This window comes from Danio rerio, chromosome 1 (assembly GCF_052040795.2).
Source record: "Danio rerio strain M-AB ecotype USA chromosome 1, GRCz13ab, whole genome shotgun sequence".
NCBI classification, from domain to species: Eukaryota; Metazoa; Chordata; class Actinopteri; order Cypriniformes; family Danionidae; genus Danio; species Danio rerio.
This window is the reverse complement of record NC_141021.1, coordinates 33,710,928-33,723,920: the sequence shown is the minus strand read 5'-3', so window position 1 is coordinate 33,723,920 and position 12,993 is coordinate 33,710,928. Positions and strand designations below refer to the sequence as shown.

General features: G+C 35.5%; 1 protein-coding gene across 2 annotated transcripts in view; it reads right to left on the bottom strand.

Moving 5' to 3' along the window:
- The window catches only part of itga6b (integrin, alpha 6b), a 40,963-nt gene extending 31,686 nt beyond the window's left edge, over positions 1–9,277 (bottom strand). The window contains exon 1 of one of the 2 annotated variants that reach the window (XM_087235633.1): positions 9,032–9,277. In XM_087235633.1, the coding sequence (XP_087091759.1) occupies positions 9,032–9,204 (173 nt within the window). In that variant the 5' untranslated portion in view covers positions 9,205–9,277. 2 annotated transcript variants of the gene reach the window in all.
- Between the last annotated feature and the right edge of the window lie 3,716 nt (positions 9,278–12,993).

The following is a 12,993-nucleotide window of genomic DNA, read 5'->3' as shown; positions in this document are numbered from 1 at the left end:
CATCATGTAAACAACCAAAAGGGTTGCAAGCTATGGTAGGGAACTGATGGCTTTCAAGGTGCAAGCGGCTTTGACCAAAATTATGTGGCTCTCCAGCTGTCTCTCTTTAATAATATTTTACAGTTTAAAATTTGTTTTTGTTTTTTTCAGAAACTGCTGATCTACTGGGATATTCACGCACAACCATCTCTAGGGTTTACAAAGAATGGTCCAAAAAGATAAAATATCCATTAGGCAGTTCCCTCGGTGCAAATGCCTTGTTGATGCCAGAGGTCAGAGGAGAATGGCCAGACTGGTTTGATCTGATAGAAAGGCACAGTAACTCAAATAACCACTCGTTATAACAGATGTATGCAGAGGAGCATCTCTGAATGCACAACACGTCCAACCCTTGAGGCGGATGGGCTGCAGCAGCAGAAGACCAAACAGGGTGCCAATACTGTCAGCTAGGAACAGGAAACTGAGGCTACAATTAACAATTCACCAAAATAGAAGATTGGAAAAACATTTCCTGGTCTGATGAGTCTCTATTTCTGCTGCAACATTCAGATGGTAGGTTTAGAATTTGGCATCAACAACATGAAAGCATAGATCCATTCTACCTTGTGCCAACGATTCAGGCTTGTGGTGGTGTAATTGTGTGGGGAATACTTTCTTGGCAAACTTTGGGGCCATTAGTACAAATTGAGCATTGTCATCAAAACGTAATAGTCCCTAATCCAAAGTCATCCAATATACAGCATGCACATTTAGAATATGTGTTTTTATGCAATTTTTAAATGTGTTTGTATTTTTCAATTTTTGCAAGTTGGTAAATTACAAATGAATGGAAAAAAAATGTTTAGTTGTTTTTAGATTTTAAAGCAATGGGGCACATCAATTTAAATTTGAGTCTAATAGGAAGTAATTTTAATAATGGATATTTTGTATTTGTATTCTATAATTTTTTTTTTTTTTTTTTTAACAACAACAAATTGTTGTCAACAAATTATTTTTTATTATTTTTTTTTTTTGTGAAGAGTGGTCATTCTTGCTATCATTACCAGCAAAACTGCACTTGGAACTTTAGTTAAGAACACAGATATAATGTTAGTGATATCTAAACAATTTACAAGACAATCAAAGAAGTTAGTATGTAGATAATTACTTAAAGCAAGCTAATTACAACATGGCATGAACTCTTCTCCAGACTTTAATTCAAAACATCATCTGCAGTTTTTGCCTAAAATCCAACCCAACACGTTTACTGAATTAAACAGCTTTTTTCAGAAGCAGTAAATTGAGGTCACATTGTAGTAGCTAAAACTATTTTAAACACCCTATCATAATTTAGTTCGGAATGCTAAGCACTGATGTTTGAAAGAATCTACAGAGGAGGCCATTGCTATGGTGCAAGAGGTTTGGTGTGTCATGGTTCACATTACAAACTGACAGCAGCTGAATTACAGCTCCAGATGTGCCTCAAAGATTTCAAAGACTCCAGGCTTAAAGATTCAGAGTGCAAAGTGATATTACCTGATCTACTGTGCACAACGAAGGTGCTGCTGGAGAACAAGATTTCCTAACTCCCTTAGGGCAATGATACTTTGTTGCATACATAGAGTAGACATTCCAAAAATATTGTGCTGGACAGAGCTCAGCCATCATTAAAATTCACAGGGCTTGACAGATAACAAGGCGTGGGTGGCTTTGATATTCTGGGAGTTTGATCTTTCTCCATGCCTCAATAGGCTACTGTTCAAAACATTAATAGGCCACTGTTCAAAACATTAATAGGCCACTCATCATAGGATGGAGATGTTACAGATACAGTAAACAGCATTAAATAGCCATACATAAAGCCCATCATGTATAGTTCAAAGAATGCGCATGCTTACTTGACACATAGGAATTACTGAGATTTGTGTCCATGCATGTGTCACTTGATGTTGACTACATTTGATGTATTTGAGTGTTTGGGGGGGGGTTATGTTAGTAACAGTATGAAAGCCATAATTTGATTTAATATAATTTATTAATAGTGCTCTAATTCATGTACAGTTTACACGAACTGATAAGTTTAGTTATGTACATTTGTTGATTTCACCCCTTCTCTTTTTTTGTAATGGTTTGCTCCACCCTTATTGGACTGTTTTAAATTATATTACGAAATAGGAACATTTTTTTACCAGAGTTTATTGTTATGCTGCTTGAAAATTCAGTAAGCATCTTTAAAGAGAACTGATTTTTTAAACTCTTATACTAAACAGTCTAAATAATAATAAAAAAAAATCCTCGTATGAAATATTTTTGTTAAGAAATATATACTTTAATCTTTAGAAATGGACTTGCATTGAAGGTCCAACAATCTGTATTGTTTCAGTAAATATTAACTTGTGACTTGAAAGTAAAGACATGGGAATGAGTAAATAATGAGAGATTTTCAAAAAAAAAATATTTTTTTTTTTGGGGGGGGGGTGAAATTTTCACTTTAAAATGTAATAAAGACAAAACTTGTGTTCAGTAGTTTGAATAATGGGTAGAAGTTTGATATTTCCTGTAATATACAGTATATAAAAAATTATATAAATATTTATTTAATTTGATAAAGTTTATTAATTTATTTTTGCTTTAGAATTACACTATGGGACCTGCTGTGGCAGCTTTTGATGGTGAAAAGTTTAACAAAGTGACTTTTTTGGGATATTTAGTAGTTTGAAATTATATGTTTGTTTTTTACATATGTAAATTACAGTACAAAACTGGGTTATGAGCTGCCATTACCATTTCTGTTATGGATTGAATTTTTTTGTCTAAATATTACAGACCATTTTGAGGGATGTAAACAATAACAATGGTTCTAACGTATTACCCCAATTTCCATATAGCTTCCAAAAATACAAAAAGGTCCACATATTAATAAATATTATGACAGCTGTTTTAACAATACGTTATGATTGGTTTGCCTCCTGTTATAATTATGAAATAGTTTGACAACAAGCAGGAAATGTTCAATGACATCACCACATTGTTTTTTTAACTATTAATAATGACCACTTAGTTAAACAACAGAGTTACATTTTCCACATCAAAAATGGTTCAAAATTAGATCTAGGTATAATCTCAAATCAAGCAACCTGAAACTGAATCTGAACAGCTGATTCGAATGTTATCACTTGATTGAATGGGTGTTATCAGGGGTTATTAGCTGATAGATATTGGCCAGTAGGGGCCTTCTGCAGCTACTGGTAGGCTCATGAGGCTTTTATCATCCATCCACATGGTAAATCAGCTATATATCACTTATGGCTGCAGCCGGAAGTTAATTAATGTCAACCCCTACCCAAAACCCAAACGTCATAGTAATGTTAAAATAGATCCTGAATCTAGAGTCTCATGTGGATGGATGTAAACAGCCTTCTGTGCCTACCAGTAGGCACAGAAAGCCCCTACTGGCCCATATCTATCAGCTGATAACCACTGGTAAAGCCCAATCAATCGAGTGATAACACTTGAAGCGGGTGCACTGTAAATATATGGAAAATGGCCATTAATTACAATCTATCAGAAAATGTTCATTCTTTTTTCCCCGCAAATGAAAAATGTAATTTACGTGTCAAATCAATGTGTATTTTATCAAAGCTCTTTGCTGCATGTCATGGTCTATATTTTATAGTGTCTTTAACCCTTTAATGCACTACATGGGTTTAAAGTGACTCGCCTAAGTTTATTTTTTTCTATATCTATTTTATGGCTTGTGCATCAAAGGGTTAAATTGGTTTATGGTCATTATTACATTGTGAATAAAACTAAAATAATAATAATGAAAGATGTAAAAAGAGGCACACTGACTTCCTATGAGCACCCTTAAACACACAGACAGCACTGTTGAAGTTTCTCATTAAGGTGTGAATCTGGCACAACAGTGAGACACTGGCATAAAACATTTTATGGGTTAATAACACTTGAAACTTTTTTTTCAATAGGCAGTGCAATTTATCCTGACTAAAGTATAAGACCATTACCTGTTATTTTTACTGACGTACAAATTCAGCTCAAGCTTCATGCCTACTCCTGTACAGGAAGCAAAGAGAATCACAGGAAGGAAAGGTAGCCCATTTCCATGCCGATTGAACCCATTGCACTCTAGGATGTGGGCCAGCATATAATTCTAGATAATACTGAATGTGTTTTTGGCGGCTACATTGTTCAGTCATTTGTCAAAGCCAAATCAGATTAAAGTTTGATTACAATTGCTCGAGCACGTGCCAAGGAAACACTAAACACCCTAAGAAACCTTTAAAATAAGTTGATAAAGACCCCTGCCGCCACAGCATGCATCTTCAAACGTGTCTCTTGAGACCACTTGAGATCGTATTTCAAAAGGGAGGACTCCAATTGCAAAAATGCATGATTTTGGCCTACATGCATCACTCACCATGTCTGAGTGTTACTGAATGTGGTTAAAATGCATGAAAGTAAAATAAATAAATAAAAAACAGGAGCTTTTAATGCGTATTGTTAGGCATTAGATGAACTCTGGCTGCAGGGAGTTTTTTGAACTTGTCATTTATTTTATCATTTGGGGTTTTTAGTTGTTTGCAGCTAAACTGGCGAAGTCGTTAGCACTACTGTCACCTCACAGCAAGAAGGTCTCTACTTCAAGTCCCAGCTGGGTCAGTTGCCATTTCTTTGTGGAGTTTTCATGTTTTACCCATGTTCATGTGGGTTTCCTCAGGGTGCTCCAGTTTCCCCTGTCCAGACATGTGGCATATGTGAATTGAATAAACTAAATTGGCCATATTAGAATTAGAAGGGCATCCACTGTATAAAACGTATGCTGGTTAAGTTGGCGGTTCACTACGATGCAACCCCTGATGAATAAAGTAACTAAGCCGAAAGGAAATGAAATAAAAATACACTGGCAAAGTTTAAAGCCATTCTTTTAGCACAGTTGTTGATTTATAGGTAAGTAGGCAATCCTTCAATCTCATCCAGGATGCTGTATGGAACACTAGGTGGATGCCATTTTGACTAAATCTTCCAAAACAGACGTAATGTGTTGCAATGAGTTTATGAAACTAGTCCCATTATAAAAGCACCACCAGTCCAGACAGCTTCAGCTGAGTACTGGCAAGTCAAAACCAATCAATTGCTGGTGCCAAGATTTGAGTTCAGTGAGAGCTTAGATCATAAAACGACCGCCAAGTTCTGCCCCCTGAATTGGCACATAGCTGCACCAGCATTTATCAGCATCATATATGTTTTCTCTTAGAATTAGATTGTTTCACATAGATTAATACAGGCAAATTGAGATTGCAGGGTACTTATTTATCTATTTTTTTTACCAGAGATAATTAATATATATAATAGCACAAAAAAAATTATATTTGCCATCTAGCTATCTTTTAATTTTCAGATTTCCAGAGAAACAGGTAATCATAAAATCACATAATCTGTTATATATTCATTAAATTTATGTATTCTAAAAACACAAAAGAATATAAATATATATATATATATATATATATATATATATATATATATATATATATATATATATATATATATATATATATATATATATATTCTTTTGTATACATGCATATATGCATGTTTGTCTGGCAAGTAAGTACTCTTTTTGTTTTCAGGTGATAGTTAAAAACAAGTTTGGAATGAGTAGAATAGTCAAAATAAGTGATTCCATTGTTCTTCTTTGTGTGCTTACTACAAAAATACAACCTCATATGCACAGACACTGACTACTTTGACAATAATGGATACCTCATATATATATATATATATATATATATATATATATATATATATATATATATATATATATATATATAACAAATCTGATTTCCATTGTATTTTTGTAGTAAGCACACAAAGAAGAACAATGGAATCACTTATTATGACTATGCTACTCATTACAAACTTTTTAACTATCACCTGAAAACAAAAAGAGTACTAACTTGCCAGACAAACATGCACACACTGCCTACAGTACCTAGGTAGAAGCTCTATCCTGACAGCTCTGACAAGCCAAGGAATTTTACATCAATGCTACTCTCCCCCAACACACACACACACGCATACTGCCCTGCCTTGGCCTGCAGTAATGTGAATCACCTCCACACATTCACACACCTGTAGGGCATGTGTTACTGACAAGCACATTTGTTGTGTTTCAACACAGCCAGTCTGTCTGCCAAGCGTATGATACACTCTGAGGATATGAGTCAGTGCATGCACACACAAACAAAAAAAAACAAAAAAAAAACACTTTTATACACTGCACTGGGTGTGGTTTGAAATACTTGAAATCCATCATAAATCCTAAAAATCAAATGTTGTTATATAAATTGCACAATTTAGCTGAGAGGGGTTGCACAATGTGAGCTTTGCTAATAAACTGCAGTTTGTCTTACTAAAATTGTTTATCTGCTAACCAAAGTTGTTTAAATTAAAGGGATGGTTCAATCAAAACTGAAAATTCTGTCATTATTTATTCCACCATCTCATTTCACAAACCTGTTTGAGTCTTATTTTTCTCTTGAACACAAAAAAGGATATTTTGAAAAATGCTGAAAACCTGTAACCATTTACTTCCATAGTTTTTGTTTTTCCTACTATGAAAGTCAATTATTGCAGGTTTCTGTAACACTTTAGTTTATGTCACCGTCCATGCTTTATCTACTGGCTTTTTGCCTCCCTATTATTAACTGTTCATTAGTTATAATAAAGCTTGATCGTATTCTGCATTCCTAATCCTTCTCAACATCTTCCTCAATAAACAACTAACTAGTAGTTTATTAAGCTAGTGGTTAGTTATTCATTAATTCATTCATTTTCCATAGGCTCGATTTCAGAGGTCACCAGAGTGAAATGAACCGCCAACTGTTCCGGCATATGCTTTAAGCAGTGGATGCCCTTCCAGCCGCAAACCAGTACTGGGAAACACCCATACACTCTCATCACTCTCACACTACGGCCAATTTAGTTTACTCAGTTTACTTATTGACCTTATTCGAAAATGCGGAAGTGCGCCTGTTTTCGCGATTGTTTTAGAACTTCCGATTCAGTCGCCTATGGGAGAAATGACTAGGAATAATAAACGGCAGAAAAAGGTCAAACTACTTGCTCTACAAACAAATGTTTGCATGACTATACAGACCAAGTAGAATATTATAATAAGAAAATATCAGTTTGCAACATCAAACAGTGAAACGAGCAGTTTTAAATGTCTAAAAATGAATGGAAGTGAATGAGACCGGAAGTCTCGAGCCAAAAATATTCAAATGGCTGCGCCCGCTCGTCGGCTAAGAATAAGGTGAATAGTGCATGTCTTTGGACTATGGAGGGAACCGGAGCACCAAAAGGGAAACACACGCCAACACGGGGAGAACATGCAAACTCCACAGAGAAATGTCAACTGGCCCAGACAGGACCCAAACCAGCGACCGTCTTGCTGTGAGATGTCAGTGCTAACCATTGAGCCAATGTGCCGCCTATTTTAGTCAATAGTCTGTTAATACTGTGAATTGTGACCTAAACTAAAGTATTACCCAGGTTTCTAACATTTTTCAAAATAACTAATTTTGTGTTTTACATAAAAAAAAGAAACTCATACAGGTTTGGAACCATGTGAGAGTGAGTAAATGAGTCATTTGTGACTTTTAAATGAAGTGTTTCATATAATATTCTTAATTTATCTTTTTTTGCTTCTCTGCAGTTTTGTTTATGTGGTAGTCCTGATTAGTCATCAAACTCAGCATTGTGGTACGTTGAGTATTTGGCTCTTGTGTGATTAACAGAATGCACATCTGTGCAGTTACACTAAACTCAACATCAGCCTCTTGCATAACTGGTGGACTTACTCTCTGCAGGATAAACATGAGGTCAGTCCTGGCGGTCTCTATGTTGAGCTACCAGGGTTGAAGGCAGTAGTGAGTTACAGGCTTCTGCACGCATTCTTTCACTTGCGTGTTAGGCTAGAAACTTACAATGCGTGTCTGACGCTGCCATGGGCAACTCAGGTTTTTTGCTTTGTTTTGTTTTTAGTGAACCACCAAACTATCAAGACTGAAAATAAATTAAAAGGTATGCTAGAAACATTTTCTTAAATATGTGGGTCTCAATTAAGTGCTAAAGGTCCTCGCTGATACCATCTAATCTTAGTCACTGCTTGAGGTCAAAGAGGAAAATTAAAGGATGAAGAAGACCAGACATCACAGTGCAAAGAAAAGGAGAAAAAAACATTTATAAAGAACTTACTGAAGCTAAATATTCATTTAAACTTTTTTTTTCAAGTAATGGGCACAGTTCTGGGTGGTTAAAGTTATGCCCTGAAATGACATAACGTCTTTGTTAGTTGTTGTGGATTTTAGCAGATGTCTTCATGCAGTTCATGCTGTGCTCATGCAGTTGTTATTCCAAAACATGCACTGCTGTTCATTGCATAACAAAGAGTTTGAAATTAAATTCTCCATTAAGTCATACTGTGCCCTCAAATCTTTTATGACACAAGAAAGTTTGAAAGGGAAAGTTGACAAGTATAGGAACAGTAAATACTATTTGAAAGGGTTGTAACAAGTGGAAGATGAGTGAATGATGACAGATTTTTTATAAATGATGATAAAACCTTCTAATTGAGTCATTGAGTTAATCGATTTGAGTAATTTATTTAAACTCATGTGAATCAATCGTGAATAATGTAAATATTTATTTTAGAGTAAATAGTGTTAGTAAACCTAAATTGCAAAATATAGGCTACAAGGGTCACCTTACAATGCACTTGCTTGTAACGTTAGTGTGGTGTAGTGAGGCGCGACGTTATCAGGTGTAAATAATCATTAATTATGAGGAAAACATTACTATTCTACATAACCTATAGGCAAGTAGATTAACAAGACGGAATACAATTGTAGGCTATTATATATGGTGTAGCTATTACAATTAAAATATTTGACTGTTCAAGCTAAGATTGCGGATTCTGCCTGCTGCAAGCCTTGTAGCCTATTGCAACAATAACCAAATAAATGCTTACATTCTTTTATCAGCTGGTCTGAGTTGTCGGTGCATGGCCATGGAGAACCCAAACAAGCTGTTGGCATCTCCCGTTTTCCTGATGACGTTCACTGTGTCCAGATTAAAGGCGGAGATCAGCGTCAATCCCAACAAACTGAGAAGCGGTACGGTTAAAGTCCTGTAAGATTCCATGTCTGTGTTCAGGTTCAGTTTGTGTGAGTTCTGGCTTTAGAGATGAGACTCAGTCCGCTTCTGGTGGGGTTGTGAATGTCTATAAGGGAGGAATCACTCTTACGTCCCTCCTCTGCTTTTCCACCCTCCTCCGCCGTGCCTCTACCTGCTAATACAGCCCCGGGCTTCGCTTTTTGTCATTATTCAGCATTCTTCTGGTTATTCGAGCAAATCTTGGGGATTTAAACGTCGTTAAAAAATAGTAACGATTTCCTTCATGTTATTCATTTTTTCACACAACTCATAGGCTACTGAGTAGAGACCACGTATTATAACGTTTAAATAACAATATAACAAGGATAGAGAGAAAAGAGTGTGTGTGAAAGGGTGACTAGGCTACATTCTCAATTTCGCTGGATTTACTTGTGTCTGAAAACGTCGCATTATTTTTGTTTTATGCAGCAACAACAAACACTTCAAAATTAAAATTATGAGTAAAACATTTATCGCTGATGAAATTTCTTTCAAATTTAACAAATATATAGTTATTGAGAGCATTTCCCATAAAATAACAATAAAATATAATAAAAAAAAAACTTATTTTATTTATTATTTATTTATTCTAGTATTTTTACACACATCAACTGTTAACTCATAATGGTCATTAAAAATGATTTTACTTACTGTCATTTCTCTTCCCCCTAAAGCAATGAATTAAAATTTGCTCATCCATGTATTGCTTTTAGCAATGAATCACACAAGCATTACAATTTTATCTGTTTATCTCTATCAGTGTTTGTATGAATTCTCATATATGCTAATGAACACATACATTACAGCCTATAATCTCTAGGTTTATTAGACCCCTCTGTGTTTTACACAATTTGGTTGAACCAGGCTAAATGTTTAGAAGGTGCCATCCCAGATCTGCTTTTATATTGTGACACTAAAACTATATAAGCATTGTAACTAACTATACAAATATAACTGAACTTGCTTAATGCTACCAAGTGGATTTGGGAGGTGAAAGTGGTGGTGGAAGTACACAAAGGGAACGAAAGACAATGCATTAATTAATTAATTCAGTTTCTTTTCAGCTTAGTCTCTTTATTAATCAGGGGTCACCACAGCGAAATGAACCGCCAACTTATTCTCGCAGCGGAAGCCCTTCCAGCCACTACCAAGCTTGGAAACATCAATACACACTCATTCACACACACACACACACACACACACACACACACATACTACAGCCAATTTAGTTAATTCAATTCACCTATACTGCATGTCTTTGGACTGTGGGGGAAACCGTAGCAGCTGGAGAAAACCCACACGTGGAGGACATGTACACCCCACACAGAAATGCCAACTGACCGAGCCGAGACTTGAATCAGGGACCTACTTGCTGTGAGGTGACAGGGCTACCCACTGCACCACTGCAGACAAGGCATAAATAGCCTAAAAAACAAAACTGCCATTTGAAATAAGGGAAAATATATATTTTTTTACCCATTTATTGACCCATTACTAGTGTCATTTAATCTAATATCAAACATAAAACTGTCAGAGTATCACTTTATCAAAATGGCCACATAATACCAAAACAAAAACTACAAGTGCATCAGAATCTGAATAAATAGCAGATTTAACTCAATGAACATGACTTGGACAAAGAAACACAGTCACATGAACTTCATTAGGAATGGCTCATAGGAAAATCAAGTTTGGTGAAATTTAACCTCTGTTTTATTATTTTTTTTTCTCTCACATAAATGTCTAAAAATGCCATAGCAGGAATTCAATGCCATGCATTTACATTATTCAGTTAAAATAATAACAATATTGCTGGCAAAGGAGCTCAATTCATCTTTAAAGTCTCCCTAAACAGTGTTTTCAAATCTAAGAATAGTAAATTAAGAATAGTAAATATAAAAGTTGTAAGTTCAGCGCTGCTAGGAATTCCACATAAAGGTACATTCATCTAAACAGTTATGCCATTATTTACTTAACTTTATATTGTTTAAAATATGCATGTAGCTTCTTTATTCTATATAGGACATAAAATATGTGAGCATAACTGTAAAGTAACCAATCACTTTTTACAATGTGGGATAAAGCAGACCAATTCAAAAATATTTTGTGCTTTCTGGATTTGTCATTAAAATATATACTGTAGTTGATTCCCATAGAAGGTCAGTGCATGGCAACTATCAACTGTCTAATGGTTACCAAATTAGAATTTTCTTTTCTCAGTGGCTTTTATGATTGTAGTGTTACCATGCCAGGGATTGAGGCTACCACGGAGAATCTCTAGGGTGAGACATGTGAAAACAAATGGGCATACAGTGGCTGTCTGATTCATTGCCCTGGCATAGCCTTACAGCCACACCCTTTGAAATAGGACACACTTTATCTTAGTGTCTCTCTCTCTGTGTTCCTCACCCAGGTGAACTTCACTGTTCTGATGTCAGTAGTGTTGAAATGCAATGCCTCAGGCTGTGAGTGTTCAGAAACACTGGGCGGGTGTGGATCAAAGTGTGCAATCAGACCCCTCTTCTACACTCACAACCCCTCCTTTTCCTACATCTATTCCTCCCATTCTCTGTCAACCCCCATCCCTCAAACACAAGCCACTCCAATCACTTAATATGCATTCCCCCTTTCCTCCTCCGTTTTCTCAGTGACTTTGGTGGTCGGTGTTTCCACACAGCGCCAGCAGTAAATAAATCTGTATGGAGAGCAAAATCATCCCAGCACCGTAAATCTCAATCTGCTGCTGCTGTTCTATTCAGGTTGCTTTAAATCATATTAATGTCCCCTCTGTTCTGTATTCCACTCAAGTTTTTCAGTTTTTGTTGTGTACACCGTTCTAGAGGATTGTAGATCTGACAGACTGTTAGCGTTTTTGAAGACACCTCAGGGATGTCGCAGTCTGGCCAGAGAAAGTGGATTCTTCTATCTCCAGAGGTTGTGCTAGGGCTGCTAATAGAGAGATTTGATGACAGAGGGTGCATCTCAATCAATTGCCTTGTTCAGTTGTCAGGGCACTGATCAGGGAGTCAGCCATTTTAAGGGATGTCTCAACTGCAAAATTCTTTCAGTGCACTGAAATGTTTGCTCCATAAAAAGTCAGAGCACATTAAAATCATAAAACATGAATCATGTAAACCAATGTTTTTACATTTATTTTATTTGTATTTTTTTAATTGAAATTTAAACTCATGGTTGCAAATATGACCACATTTCAGGATTTCAATACCAATCCAAAATACCAGTCTTAACTTCTGTATTCCTATAACTCTTTTAGAAGTTTAGGTTTTTGTAATATTAACTTAATGAAAGTTCCTTGTTCAATACTGATACATAGATGGGATCAAGCTTTTTTCTCTGTGATGGATGTTCTGTGAAATGATATAATGGCCTTAGAGTAACTTAGAATGGCCCCCTTTTTCAATCTCTTCTAAAAACTAATTTGTTTTCCTTAGTTTTTAACTAGTATTAATCTGTTTATTTTCAGTTATGTTCTAAATTTTAGGATCTTATATTGCTCTTATATTCTTTTTATGTGCAAGCCCACAGCTGTTTTGAAAGTCCCTTTTAAATTAAACAAATACTAAACAAGTAACAATTTAGGAAACAGGGTTGATTGGTTAAAATTTTGCTGGTTTTCGAAATAATTAAATTGTTTATCTTTGACATACTTTTAAAAAAATGTACAATTCAAAGATCTTTCATGAAACTCTGATTACGCAGACTGAAAGGTTACACCTAATCTGCTCATATGTCATTAACAACATGGTGCAGGAGATG